Source organism: Electrophorus electricus, chromosome 19 (genome assembly GCF_041902795.1).
Source record: "Electrophorus electricus isolate QZ-2024a chromosome 19, ASM4190279v1, whole genome shotgun sequence".
Classification (NCBI taxonomy): domain Eukaryota; kingdom Metazoa; phylum Chordata; class Actinopteri; order Gymnotiformes; family Gymnotidae; genus Electrophorus; species Electrophorus electricus.
Genome location: NC_137515.1, coordinates 7,307,501 through 7,320,009, shown reverse-complemented (window position 1 = coordinate 7,320,009; position 12,509 = coordinate 7,307,501). Strand labels below are relative to the sequence as shown.

Genomic DNA, 12,509 nt, shown 5'->3' with positions numbered 1-12,509 from the left:
GAATCACTGCACGTTACTGTCTCGTTGGCCTGAGTGAACAGAGCAAATGCCATTTGCAGTACCTCTCCAACTGGAGGCGCCAATGACCAGTTAAACGGAGAAGGCGCGACACCATATGTATTACTACCGGCACCTCGTGGTGGAAATGTGGAAATGCAACTGTGCTTAATGAGCAGACTGAAGGACAGTGATTTTGCCACAGTAACTGATAAGGGCCTGATAGACCCAGACTGAAGGACAGGGATCACTGATAAGGGCCTGATAGACCCAGACTGAAGGACAGGGATCACTGATAAGGGCCTGATAGACCCAGACTGAAGGACTGTTTTGGTCCTTTTTTTTTTTTTTTTTTTTTTTTATGCTCCGCTCACTGTCACCCTAAGTAACAACACCAGCTAAGTGCTAACAGCAGTAGCTTAGTGGTTAAGGTACTTGATTAGATTGTGGGTTCAAGTCCCACTAGCAACTTGGTGCTGTTGTCACCCTGAGCAAGACCCCTTAAACCTCAATTTGTATTCAGTTGTAATTGTAAGTTGCTTTGGAAAAAAGGTATCACCTAAATGCAACATATATTTGTGCTGTGAGTGTTTGAGGTACTTTCTGGCATGAAATGTATTGAAAATCCTGGGTTTTGTAGTCTTCTACGCTTTTAGCATTGGTGCAGTTAAGCTGTTCAGTGCAAGTTATGTGTTCCTTCTCAGTAACACAGTATCCTGAAGCTTCAGTCAATCGTCATAAATCAACACAGACAGAACCTGTGAGAGTTAGGACATGCACACAGTATTCCAGACACAGATTAAACCTGGTCTTGGGTTAAAAGACAATGTGACTAGTCCCCACAATACATACTTCTTAGACACGCAATCAGCTCCTGGGGGCTGGCTTTCTGAAAAACAGTACCACAAAGAGCATCTTTAAATGGTAGGTTGAGATTATCTTAACACTACAGTGCTTTTGGGAAACGGTAGCCTGACCCCTCACCTCTGCACCCATGAGTGGGAAGGTTTCCTCCACACTGGTTCATATCATACTGGTTCATACTGGTTCACTCTGTGAATGTAGATTATGCCTCCTCATAGACTAAACTGCTGCTCTAATAGTGGATTACCATTGGAAGTGTATTTTACTCAAATGTTAGTCTTAATCTCAGTCTGGGGAGGTTCCATTATGTAGATTATGGACCGAATAGTCCAACAGAATTAGAAAAGCATTTCTGGTTTTGTGCAAAGCCATTTTAAGGACAAAATGTTCCATAAAAACAAAAATCTAGGAGCTTTAACTCAAAAAAGAATTTTACATGTGCAACAGTGTCATTTTGAATGTAGTCTTCAAAATTACACAACTCTGGCCTTTACCCTGCTCCAGGACTGAATGTCTTAAGACCCAGGACTGGCTGTCTTAAGTAACAAACCACATTCCAGTCAGGGAACACCTGTCTATCTGTCTGAAGACTGGCATTCATTAGCACCTTAACTCCTTAGACTTCCTTAAACTAGTATTGAAATATACTTGTGAGTCGTTCTACAGTCTTCAGAAATGCATATGGTACAGAGAAAATCCTCACACGGTATCACCTAGCTAACACGTGTTTTGCAATTTTAATTTTAATTTAATTTTTAAATTTTTTTTTTAATTTTGATTTTTAATTTTACATTTATGTCCCTAACTTGACATAATCATGACATCTACAGAATCGGTAGCAACTCTAAAATACAGCACTGTGTCACAAGGAAACATATCTAACTTAAAGAAAAATGTTGTATTAAAATGCTAGAAAATAAATTCCTTAATATATAAGTTCCCCACTAGTGCTTCACTTTTCTGCACCACTGCCCAGAGTATGTTCTGCCTCTACCTGTCCCAGAAGGGGAGGTGTGGCCCAGAACCCATCTCTGATTGGCTATCATTATAAATCATATATAGACAGGGCTTGTAACCTTAGCAGCTCTGTGTGAGGAGGAATTCTGTTGAGTGGATTTTATTTATTTTTCCTCCAGCCTCTGATAAACTCCCCGAGCAAAGGTCAAATGTCAGGCTCTTCCTCACACCATGTGGCTTTTGAACAGAAGCTGTGGAGTTTATTTACTGTTTCACATATCATATGACCTGTGCAGACCAGAAGGGACTTGATGTGTATGTTCTCTGACGAATGTGGAATGTCTAGAACATTTTAGAAAACTTGACTTTTATTCTTCTCTTAAGCGCAAAGAATAGAGCATTTCTATAATAGCATGAGTTCTGACTTTGTCTATGCACAAAGTACATTGACTTTGTATCTGAGCTGATAGTTTCAAGATGAATCTTGAAAGAGAAGACTTAGTACTATCACAAACATTTGCTGACCCCATCCATTGGAAAATCTGTTACATTTGCATGACATTGTGATAACATGTCATGATGCAATTATTCTTTGCAACTTACACAGTGATCCTGCAGTACTGCTTAGGCATATAGTATAATGTATACTGGATCCTGCAGTACTCGTTATGTGTATTGTATAAGGTATACTGGATCCTGCAGTACTGGATAGGTGTATTGTATAAGGTATACTAGACCCTGCAGTACTGGTTAGGTGTATTGTATAAGGTATACTGGATCCTGCAGTACTCATTAGGTATATAGTATAATGTATACTGGATCCTGCAGTACTGGTTAGGTGTATTGTATAGGGTATAATGGATCCTGCAGTACTGGATAGGTGTACTGTATAAGGTATACTGGATCCTGCAGTACTCATTAGGTATATAGTATAATGTATACTGGATCCTGCAGTACTGGTTAGGTGTATGGTATAAGGTATACTGGATCCTGCAGTACTGGTTAGGTGTATTGTATAAGGTATACTGGATCCTGCAGTACTGGTTAGGTGTATTGTATAAGGTATACTGGATCCTGCAGTACTGGTTAGGTGTATTGTATAAGGTATACTGGATCCTGCAGTACTGGTTAGGTGTATTGTATAAGGTATACTGGATCCTGCAGTACTAGTTAGGTGTATTGTATAGGGTATACTGGATCCTGCAGTACTGGTTAGGTGTATTGTATAAGGTATACTAGATCCTGCAGTACTGGTTAGGTGTATTGTATAGGGTATACTGGATCCTGCAGTACTGGTTAGGTGTATTGTATAAGGTATACTGGTTAGGTGTATGTTGCCTATAGAGCATGCATGTAATTTCAACTTCCAAAACCATGTTACATTTTATTGTGTGTAAATCTATCTATATCTATCTATCTATCTATCTATCTATCTATCTATCTGCACCATTTAAACAATACAAATATAATTATATGAGCTCAGAAAACACCAAATATCCAACACTGGACTAGTATATATGTCTACCCTTTTCTGAACTGATATTACTTCTGTGATAGCTTTGGCATTCAATGTGACTTAGTAGTTGAATAAATAAATTTTTAATTCAGAGATTGCAGTTCTGAAGATACTCTGTACGGTTTTGGGTTTTCCTGGCTAGAACAAGTTCATCAACACACCCAGCCTGAGGCTATATCAGAACACCTTTGCAAGAGTATTACATAAATAACAATCAGTCTTCCTCTTGGCTTGCACTTTAATAACACCACATACATAAACCTGTTCAGCTGTTTATCTGTGTTGTGTTCTTCTATAAACATCACATATGTAAACCTGTTCAGCTGTGTTGTGTTAATATAAAAGCCACATACATAAACCTGTTCACTTGTTCATCTGTGTTGTGTTCTTCTGTAAACACCACAGATATAAACTTGTTCAGCTGTTCCTCAGTGTTTATATAAACGCCACTTATTCATTTTCAGCTGTTCCTCAGTGTTGTTATATAAACGCCACTTATTCATTTTCAGCTGTTCCTCGGTGTTGTGTTACATAAACGCCACTTATTCATTTTCAGCTGTTCCTCAGTGTTGTGTTACATAAACGCCACTTAATCATTTTCAGCTGTTCCTCGGTGTAACCTTTAGGTCTACCACTGATGTCTCCAATTCGTCCATTCACAGCTCCAGTGCCACGCCAACGTTCTGAAAGATATAACGACAACAGAACCAACCTAGAATGGAGAACAGTGGACGTAACCTTTACCAGCCTCTAATAAACCACCACCAAAAACTAACCCGTAGTTTGCAATGAACTCTAGTCGTTTTTAATCGTTATCTCGTGTCGCCATACCTCTAAATGTTGCTAAACCGTTAAAGCTATCGCTGTATTCCAAAATAAAATGCTCTAGTGTTTCATTGCCGACTATCCGTGCACATGTCTTTTGTTTACGTTATGTCAGGGATAGGAGTGCAAAACATTAGGTTACTTTGTGCATCGCTTAAAATTCTTACTAGTTTCCGCCGCATGTGCGTTATGGTTCACTGGAGGGGTTGCGTAAATACAGGAGGTCCTTACTCGTGTGTGCTGCGTGCCTGCATTCATATGCACACATCCAACCACGTTTTCGTCCAGTCGTTTACCGTGTGCATTTGACTACACTGGGCATATCCTTGCATTGCCGCAGATCAGAGAGGAATCAACTTCCGTAGACAGTAAGTGCTTGCGTGTCACCAAACTAGTCTATTGTGAAGATAACTTGGGCTACGGCTCAGCGCGAATGCACGCATGGCAAGGTTTCTGCTTGCACTTGGCTAATTAGGATTAGGGCTAGAGTTAGAAAACTTTCATTGTAGCTTATGTCTTGCTTTCTGAAACCAGTGACGGCAAGTTTTCTTTTTGCAACAATCGGTCTGTAACAGTGACTGCAAAATTAGGTTATTGTGGAAAGGATTTAACGAAAAATTACAAGTATTTATTTGCATCGGCGCTATTAAAGGTTTTTTTGTCATAAAGGCCGTGATCGTATTCACCTGTATTGCCATAAATGCATCAGAATTAGCTATCTGGCAGTCCCAGTGTTGGCTTATGTAGAGTAAAATGTCGATTCGTTATGTAATTTTCTATGCAGGTTGGTTATTTGCTGGCTATGTAAATATTTTTGTCTAAGTGCTGTTTGAGTTGGTATCTGCCAACCAATCTGCCAATTGATTGGTCTTGTCATGTGACGTAAGGAATAATGCACTTTTATTTTGAAACAGTCAAGTTTTTTTAATTTGACAGCTGTTCGTTGACACCGAGTGTGCAAACACGCTAAAACAAACACTAGCTAACAAAGGAGCCCTGCCCCCTTGAAGCCATTTTCTTCATTTATCAGTTTTAGCTAGTTAGTTGTCAGTAGAACAAACTTTTTACTTTGTTACTTTGCTTAGAATTAGGCCACATTCTTATCTTTCACATATAAGAAGATGAAATATTCGCATTAGTCCCATCCACCACAACACTGGTAGCATTTGAAATGTATAGTTGGTTGAATCTGAGTCCAAGCACTCTTAGCATCCTGACCGACCTCGCATGTTTCTAATGAATGTTTTGATGTGATTCAACAAATCTAAATAATTTAGTTCAAAATAAAGCAGGCCACTCTTTAGACATGACATTTCCTTCATCAGCCAGTTCAATATGTGGCATAGCATATGATATTTTGCCCATATCGTGCAGTCCTATTGACGGTCATTTTCACTGAACTTAAAGAACCAGGGAGGGGTTAATGAAACTGGCGGACAGTTTTTAAGAGGCAGGGTGAATATTTGCTGTGCTCACTATTGGTACACTCAGAACTGAAGTGTGCCGGAGGCACGTGTTGCTTCTCATAAGGACCTTAAATAACAAAAATAAAACATCTGTTAATTTACAATGAAAACCATACAAATGTTTCCCACCAAACTGCTTTCATAGCCACATATTATACTACAGTTAAGGGTTAGAGTCTAGGGTTAGGGTTGGGGCCTAGGGTCAGGGTTTAGGGTTAAGGATGGGAACTAGGGTTAGGGTTGGGGCATAGGGTAAGGTGAAGGGGATGGAACAAACTGATTCATTGACTGTTTTATGTAAAAGTGAGAACGAAGCATGTGCTGTAGCCTGGAAACTGGAGAATATCTGACTTTTTTTGTTCTGCTCTTTTCAGTTGCTCTGAACCAAATCCAACTGGGGAACCAGCCTGTGCCCTGTGGTTTGGAAGCTTGGTTAGGGAAGGGTGTCATGTTTTTGTGCATATAAAATACTGATATTACCAGTACTGTGAATAAAGTTTATCCTAGATTAAAAAGGTTTTCAGTGGTGGACCCCATCTAACATTTAGTTGTAGAATAGGTTGAGTAATCTGTGTTTCTTAGTGTTAGCTTCAATAGAAAATGGACAGATTCATTTTAAAATGGCACTAAGGCTATTGTGTGTGTCTGAGCACATTGTCACGGTCAGCTTTTTTTTCTGAAATCATTTCCACTCTCATTCTTCTGCTTCTAAGCTGATATTTTAAATTCCATTCCATTTTAAATTCCATTATACAAACCAAAGAAAATATTAGTAGTCTCTCATTTACCGACCTTCATATTCTATCTTAATCCTAACCTTACTGTTACTGTTGGTCAGCTATTTCACAAATATTTGAATAATCAGAATATCTGTAGCCAACCAAATGGAGCAGTATGCATAAACTAATGAGGCTGGATTGGCTGAGTGTTGATGGTTATGTTATTTGTACCCTCACAGGGATCATGGCCATTCTGGGAAGAGCAGGCTGGAGGGTGGTGGGGTTCTGGCGCCCCCTGGGGGCCGTGTGTCGCACTAGCCCTCGCTGCTACAGCGTCCCCAGTGAGCACACCACAGAGAAGAGCGTCCCCTACACCAAGACCCTCAAGCAGGACGACGGTCTCCGTGGTCCCACCAAGGCCCTGCCCAGCTCGGCGGACGTCGTGGTGATTGGAGGGGGCAGTCTGGGTTGCCAGACCCTCTACCACCTGTGCAAGATGGGCTTGACCAATGTGGTGCTGCTGGAGAGGGACAGGCTGACCGCGGGAACCACCTGGCATACAGCAGGTACCCACCCCCTATGAGAATGTCATTACATCCAAACCCTAGTCAAAATTCAAAAGGACACTGAAACACAAAGTGCAAGACAGGTTGTTAGGATTAAAGAAATCTAGACAAAATGCGCTAATGTTCCTTACAATGGCAGCTAAAACAACTCTTTAAAATACAAAACCATGTGTAGGGTGCAAGTTGCAGTTCTCGAGGTAAAGAGTAGTAAGTAGCCTGACCTTAAAACTTGGGCTTTTTAAAGCTTTTTAAAGTGGTGAATTTGAATTCCCTTTGCCTTTAAGTGTTTTTGCTTAGTTTTCTTTTACTTGCACACAAAAAAATAAAGTTACACAGTACACAGTCCGTGCGCGAGTGTGTGCATGCGTGCGTAACCCTTTTACCCACTGTCTCCTTCCCAGGCCTGCTGTGGCAGTTGAGGCCCAGTGACACGGAGGTGGAGCTGCTGGCGCACACCCGGCATGTGGTCAGCTCCGAGCTGCAGGCGGAGACGGGTCTGGACACAGGCTGGATCCAGAATGGCGGCCTCTTCATTGCCTCCAACAAGCAGCGGCTGGACGAGTACAAGCGACTCATGTCGGTACGACGGGCAGCTACGCGGCTGCCGGAGGGGGATACTTCTGACCATTGTGTCTTGGCGTATTGTAGCACATTTAAAACATTGAAGCTCTGATGATTAACAGAGCAGTGTGGTCGTTATGTGGTCGTGTTTGAGGAGGGAGACGCTGAAGTCCACAGTACTGCGTCGTTCCAGGACTGGACATGTTGATGACAGGACAACCTGTCAATTGGTTACATGCAGCGATTTACAAAATATGTCCTTCCCATGACGAGCTTTTCTTATTCATCTTTTTGGGTATTTTTAGACTGTTCTTTTTGCTAGAGCTTCTAGCCCTGAGCCTGACGCTCTACTGACGTGAAGTGTTTTGTTCCACCCTCTTCTAAAACGCACCATCCAGCAGAGCTTTGCAAACTGAGCTAAACAGATCCAGGAGTAGATCTGGGTGTTTGGGGACATTAGAGAGTGGCATTGCTTTGCTCTAGATGGGATCTACTTAAAGGATGCACAGTGTTATCAGGCCAGATTCAGACCAAGCGGTGTATGACAGCTGCTCTCTGGAGTTGTGTCTAGGTGTTTATTAGATCAGCTTCTGGCTGTAAAATAGAAAACCTTTTTAATAATTGCTTTTTAAATAAATATTCTTGTTCCTTCATAAAGTGAATACCTACTGTAGGTGTCCAAACTGCATACTTTTACGCATGCATGCTTAGTTATTAAGGTTACACACATTTATTTCTGTTCATCTGCAGAAAAGAAAAAACACTTGTATTGCTATAATCTTATTAAATGAAAGTGTGCCTTTTGCTACTTTTTCAGTTGGGCAAGGTATACGGTATCGAATCCTACGTGCTGTCGCCAGCGGAGACCAAAGAACTCTACCCTCTGATGAACGTGCGGGACCTGTATGGCACGCTGTACGTGCCCAAGGATGGCACCATGGACCCTGCGGGGACCTGTGCCACCCTGTCCCGGGCAGCCACTGCCCGTGGGGCCACGGTGAGGCCATGCTTTACCTCTCTTCTGGTTCACGTCCAGGCTGATCATGACCTGCTCTCGTGGAGCATGTTTACAGTTGGATAAAGTAAAACCACAGTGAGCAGCATCACATCTGGCAGAGATATGCATGGATATGTGAAATAATGACAGGGGCTTCTTATGGATATATCATTTACTAAGGCCTGTAGTTCTAGACTGGATTAAACTGCATGACCTCTCAAGAACCCAGTGGTGTTGGCCAAGAGACTAAATCTTGTGACTGCTGGGTTTATAGCAAATTTCTCACTAGTTGAATTGACAGTTTAAATATAGCATATCCCCTCCACAAACATTGTTGTGTTTTTGCGCATATTTCCCCAGATGGTAAGAGTTAATTTATACTTTCTGATACTGCAGCTGTGTGCTTGTAGCACTGTAGTGCTTAGAAGTCAGTTAATTACCCTGTTAGGTGTTGCCTCTGTTTGATTTGATTTTGCCTGTTGATTCCAGGTCGTAGAGAACTGCCCAGTAACTGGCATCCAGGTGAATCCTGATCACATGGGAGTGAGAAGAGTCAGGGCAGTGGAGACGGCCTTTGGGACCATCCAGACTCCATGCGTGGTCAACTGCGCAGGTACGCGAATTAAGTGCCATGCTTAAATTTTGCATGCTTAAAGATGGGTTAGGGTTAGGGTTTGTCTGCTGTTCATGTAAATTGCCAGGAGAGAGCGCTCAATGTTCACCCTTTATAGACATTAATGCTTACTTCACTCAAACAAGCCATTCAGATGTCTCCCACTGTTTGTTTATTCACATCATATAGTCAGTGACACTGTTAATGGAGACTGGAAAGCTCTGTAGTGTTTGACCAGGCCTGAGACATGTCTCAAATAGAGTGGGTGTTAAGACATGTGTTTAACAGGGTGGACATTAAGACAGCATGCTGGGTTTGTGATTGCACACCCATACACCTCTGGAAGAGGGTGTTGCTCTCCTTTGTCTTCCATCCAAATGCAACTAATTGGCAATAACAAATCTGGCTATTTTCAATACTGAAAGTACTTAAATTCCATCAAATTAAAGGAAGTCTGTGTTGATTTCATGAAGCTGGTGATAACTGGTGACCGTATTTATTTTTATTTGGGAGTGGGACTTTATTGTATATTGGACCTTTATTCAAATATAATGATTGCTGGGTCGTGTGGCTGCTGAAAGCCAAGTAATAACTCACTGCAAAGGATTAACAGAACACTCGTCACATTTTATGCTCTGAAATTGTCAAAGATTAAATTATTTCACCTAATTTGACAATACCAATATCCTGATATTGTAAATTTCATATACAGGTAAGGATGCATATCACAACGTGGTACATTTTCTGTAAATTAAATCAATAACTAGTTTATGTCAAATGGCTACATGGAAGGCCTATTTATTACATAACGTGGTACGAAGGCACACCCCTATTTTGATGTAGTTGTGAAATAGTGGGAATTAAAATGGCGAAGTTGATTTTATTATCTTTAAATTAGCTTTTGCAGTAATGGGAAGTACACAACTAGCTAAAGCTAAAACAAGCGCGAGTTAGCCGTTAGGTAGCTAGCTAACTGCTAACACACTAACCGTTAACATTTAGCTAGTTAACGGTCAAACTGCATGTTCGTGGAAAACGTGTATTAGCCCTTAGCTAGCTAGAGTTGTTTTTATCTTGGCTGGTCAGACCAGACAGAGAACCGCCACTCTGTAATGTTTTCTGGGTTTAGAGGTGCCCTAAACGAATGTGAGCGAAATGGCAAAAAAAAATGGTGAGAAACTATTTTTAAAACGTGATGGCCAAGTGGTCAGAAACCATTTCAATATTTCTGCGCTCTTTCGCAGGCGTCTTCTGGTGTTGTACAGTCATGTTTTTAATGTAACGGGTGCATGAGAAGGTGGCTAGCTAGGCTCCTCAGTCGACTGGAACTTTAGTTCTTACTTTTGCATTTAAACGGAACAAATCAATGATTTCAGAAACTAGTTTTTGCGATGGGATATGAACTGTGATCGCAGTACGTGGTGCTCACTCAACGTGTAGATTTCTGTGGACTCTGGTTTCATTGCGTCGTCTGTTTGGTTAGGTGTGTGGGCCACCAAGCTGGGAGAGCTGGCAGGGGTAAATGTGCCACTTGTTGCTATGCACCATGCCTACGTGGTCACAGAGAGGATCGAAGGGATCCAGGTAAGAGCCACCTCAGCCCTCACACCTGTGCCAGGACTCGGCCTTCCCGTACAGGCGCAGACCACTGGCCAACTCAGGCGTGTTATGGTTTGGTTGTTGGCGTCTTTGCTGATGTGATTAAATCACTCTGACATTTGAGCGCTAACGGTCACCTTCTTTTTGTATCGGACCTGTAGTCATTTTATAGGTCCATAAACCAAAAATAAATCTATTTTGTCAGCGTTTTGTGGTTGTTGGAACCAGGCTGGTGTAACGTCCGCCTGTTTTCCCTCGTATCTTGAGCAGCTTAGGTTTAGGAAGAGAATTTCCTTCAGTGGCAGCAGTTTGCCAGCACCAGCAGCAGAGGGCGCTGTGCTGTGAGAGGAGAGCAGTGGGGAGGCAGATAACAGTGTTGGAGGCAGAGTGAGCAGGACCAATCTGTGTCCCAGGCCTCCTTCTGCCTGTCCCGCTCATTCTTTACATTGCCTCGCTCTCTCTCTCTCTCTCTCTCTCTCTTGTTCTCTTTCCACCCCCTCTGTCCCTGTCTCGCTTCCTCAGTCTCCCTCCTATTTCTTGATCTCTTCCCCCCCCTCATATTGTATTTTTGCATCTGTCCTGTCGTCTCTCTCTCTCTCTCTCTCTCTCTCTCTCTCTCTCTCTCTCTCTCTCTCTCTCTCTCTCTCTCTCTCTCTCTCTCTCTCTCTACCGCCCCCATGTGGTATGTGTGTAGGAGAGCTCTCTGGTTGTGTAGGTGGTGAATGTCTGAGTAATGCTCTTACACTTTTTCTTTCTTGCGCAAAAACACTACAGTCGTTATAGTCACTGTTAGGTGCATAGCTAAAGCTGAAAGCCTGCATTACAACCTCCCTGCATGTGTGTGTGTGTGTGTGTGTGTGTGTGTGTGTGTGAAGCATGAGTGCATTTGAAACATGAATTTGTGTGTGAAGCATCCATGGGTGTGTTAATGTGAGAAAGCACTATACAGTGGGGCTTGTGGGCGTCCCAACGTAGTTGGGGTGCGTGGGAGCGTCTTAATGTACAGGGCAGACGGGAGTGAGGTTGAGCTCTCTGTCCTGAGTGGACGGACTGAATGCACTACAGCAGGCTTTTCACATGCACCTTCACAGCAAAGAGCTATGCACAAATCACACCATTTCTTACAACCTGAGAGTTTCCACTCGGGTTTCTTCACTAAGAAATTTATCTTGACTGTGAATTTAGAGGTGAACTGTAAATTTACATTTAAGTTTGAGGTTTGTTGAGATTCAGTTCATTTTTAACTTAACAAATGACCCCAGCTTCAGTTTTACAGTGACGGTTTGATTCCTGGAGCTGAACTGACCTCTCAGACTGATTCTGACCTGATGGAATTGATATTTATTGCTGTCGTTGAGGGAAGCACTTGTCCCTTTTCTAGAACATGCCCAATGTGAGAGACCATGATGCATCTGTCTACCTCCGTCTCCAAGGTGACGCTCTGTCTGTGGGCGGCTATGAGCAGAACCCAATCTTCTGGGATGTGGTGGGTATCCATCTTGCAGCAACATGACAAAAATAATTGGAGAAAAATGAAATGTTTGTCCTTTTAAAGTCGTCAGGCTGCTGGGGCTGAGGACAGAGAGTTTGCACAGTTCTAATTCCAGTCGTTGCGTGGGAGGGTTTTAGCCTTCCAAATTCTGTCACGGCAGCAACACTGTACATCCACACAGGCCTGCTGAGATGATGCAGGGTCTCTTCCTTTATTTACGTGTGTGTGTGTGTGTGTGTGTGTGTGAGAGAGGAAAAAAAACAAACTGATTTGGTCCTTTGCCTATGATTTCTCTAGAGTATCAGTTTCACAAACTATTTATTTAGCTGCTGTGCTG

General features: G+C 42.3%; 1 protein-coding gene across 2 annotated transcripts in view; it reads left to right on the top strand.

Annotated features, from left to right (window-relative positions):
• Window positions 1-4,381: 4,381 nt before the first annotated feature.
• Window positions 4,382-12,509, top strand: part of sardh (sarcosine dehydrogenase) — a 46,462-nt gene continuing 38,334 nt past the window's right edge. Inside the window, exons 1-7 of one of the 2 annotated variants that reach the window (XM_081702515.1) lie at window positions 4,382-4,527; window positions 6,584-6,910; window positions 7,312-7,490; window positions 8,289-8,468; window positions 8,958-9,081; window positions 10,565-10,665; window positions 12,062-12,166. In XM_081702515.1, the coding sequence (XP_081558641.1) occupies window positions 6,589-6,910; window positions 7,312-7,490; window positions 8,289-8,468; window positions 8,958-9,081; window positions 10,565-10,665; window positions 12,062-12,166 (1,011 nt within the window). In that variant the 5' untranslated portion in view covers window positions 4,382-4,527; window positions 6,584-6,588. The remainder of the gene's footprint in view (window positions 4,528-6,583; window positions 6,911-7,311; window positions 7,491-8,288; window positions 8,469-8,957; window positions 9,082-10,564; window positions 10,666-12,061; window positions 12,167-12,509) is intronic. The other variant, XM_081702514.1, reaches the window with a different exon arrangement.